The sequence below is a fragment of the Ixodes scapularis genome, unplaced genomic scaffold, assembly GCF_016920785.2.
Source record: "Ixodes scapularis isolate PalLabHiFi unplaced genomic scaffold, ASM1692078v2 PGA_scaffold5__190_contigs__length_132052651, whole genome shotgun sequence".
Lineage (NCBI taxonomy): Eukaryota > Metazoa > Arthropoda > Arachnida > Ixodida > Ixodidae > Ixodes > Ixodes scapularis.
Genome location: NW_024609880.1, coordinates 6,067,705 through 6,069,446, shown reverse-complemented (window position 1 = coordinate 6,069,446; position 1,742 = coordinate 6,067,705). Strand labels below are relative to the sequence as shown.

The window sequence follows — 1,742 nt, the reverse complement described above, 5'->3', positions numbered from 1 at the left end:
ACGCAGCCGCACCTACTACAATGTACCGCAAGGTGGCCAGAGGGTGAGGAACGGAGAGCAAGGGAATGCTCCCTCGCCCTCACGTTCACACACCTCCCTGTCTGTCCAATGTAAACCCGACCACATGTGAAGGGGATCTGGTATACAACCCCTACTGCGCATGAGACAAACGGATCGCGGTGGTTAACATCACAGTGGTTATCCCTGTTCAACCCTCGGTTAACGGCGGAGCATAATCGAGATAACTTCCGGGGCGCCGAAAACACCACAGGCACCTTATACTTGTTGGCCACGCGCTTGACTTGATGTGAGAGGGCGTGAATGTAGGGCACCACCACTGGTCTGGTTGTCGGTTTTTGCCTCGCCTTAGGACTGGTTCTACCTCCGAACACCTTAAAAAGGGACTCAGCCACTCCCACAATCATCGCCACCGGGTATCCCGCAGAGGTCAGCCTAGACACCTGTGAAAGCAGGCTGTCCTCACACCTATGGTGGCATGACTTGAGCAAAGGGGCGCGCATACCCGACGTAGTGATCGCACGCTTCACAAGCTTTGAGTGCGCGGAGCCGTATGGCAAAAGCCTCTTCTTAGAGCGTGGCTCATAGGCCCAACAGGTGTGTGACGGCTGAAGAGTGAGCCTCAGGTCCAAAAACTGCAACCCCTCTCCCGTAGGTGTCTCGTACTTAAACGATAACCCGGTGGAGCATTCCTTAAAGGAAGCCAAGACTTCCACACACACACTATCCCGGTTGGGGCCCAGGCTATCTTTAAACACAACAAGGTAGTCGTCAACATATCGAAAAACTCTCAAAACCCGACAATCCAACGACTCCGCTATGGCTCTATCACACCTCGCCAGATATAAATCACTAAGGATAGGCGCCACACTCGACCCAATACAAATCCCACTCTTTTGCAGAAAAATTTCGCCTTCAAACGTGATATAGGTGGAACTCAAGTAAAAAGTCAACAACTCCAAAAAGGATTCCACCGCCAAACCCGTCGAGTTCATAAAAGCCACCGACCCACTGGACTGAATGCACTCTTCCACCGCTTTCATCAATTCACCATGGGGTATTGAGTAGAACATATCCTCGACATCCAGAGACACTAAATCACACCCTCCCGGATTGTCTTCTCGGAGGTAATCCACAAGGGCCTCAGAATTGCAAATACGAAAATGATCATCCAACGTGAGCACACACAGGTGGCGCTGAAGAAAAGAAGATACATGAAGCTGCCAGGAGTCTCTCTGGGTAACGATAGCTCTAAAAGGCCTGAGCTCCTTATGGGTCTTCACGGAGAAGAACACCTCGAGATTGAGGCCCTTGGCCCCCGACACAGACTTCCCGAGGCCCTCCAACCCAAGCTGACCGCAAAGCCTCACTGCCCTGGCCTTTACCCTCTTCAGCTCCACTCCCGACACACTTCTGAAATTCTTAAGCACCGCCTGTCTCGCTCTTTCCTGAAACATACCTTCAGGCACCACAACAAACCCCCCCTCTTTATCCGACAACAACAGCTTCAACTTAGACTCATTAAAAAAATTTACCACCGTTCCCATCTTAAGCCTGGGCAAAGGCCTTCGGCCTACCCCTTTGGTCAACCCTTCCACACATTCATGAACACACCGGTCCCTGTTTTCCTCTGACGACTTCGCAGATACCTGCCGAACCAGGGCCAGCATTTCCGAAGGCCCTACCGACGGTTCCGTGGCGAATTTGGGACCCTTTTCCAAAAT

At 52.0% G+C, this 1,742-nt stretch overlaps 1 protein-coding gene across 1 annotated transcript; it reads right to left on the bottom strand.

The window, feature by feature from the left end:
* Positions 1-248: 248 nt before the first annotated feature.
* Positions 249-1,742, bottom strand: LOC121837944 (the record flags this gene model as incomplete). The annotated part of the gene is made up of 1 exon (XM_042293857.1): positions 249-1,742. A coding segment is annotated over one exon (1,494 nt), but the record flags the coding sequence as incomplete, so codon positions are not given.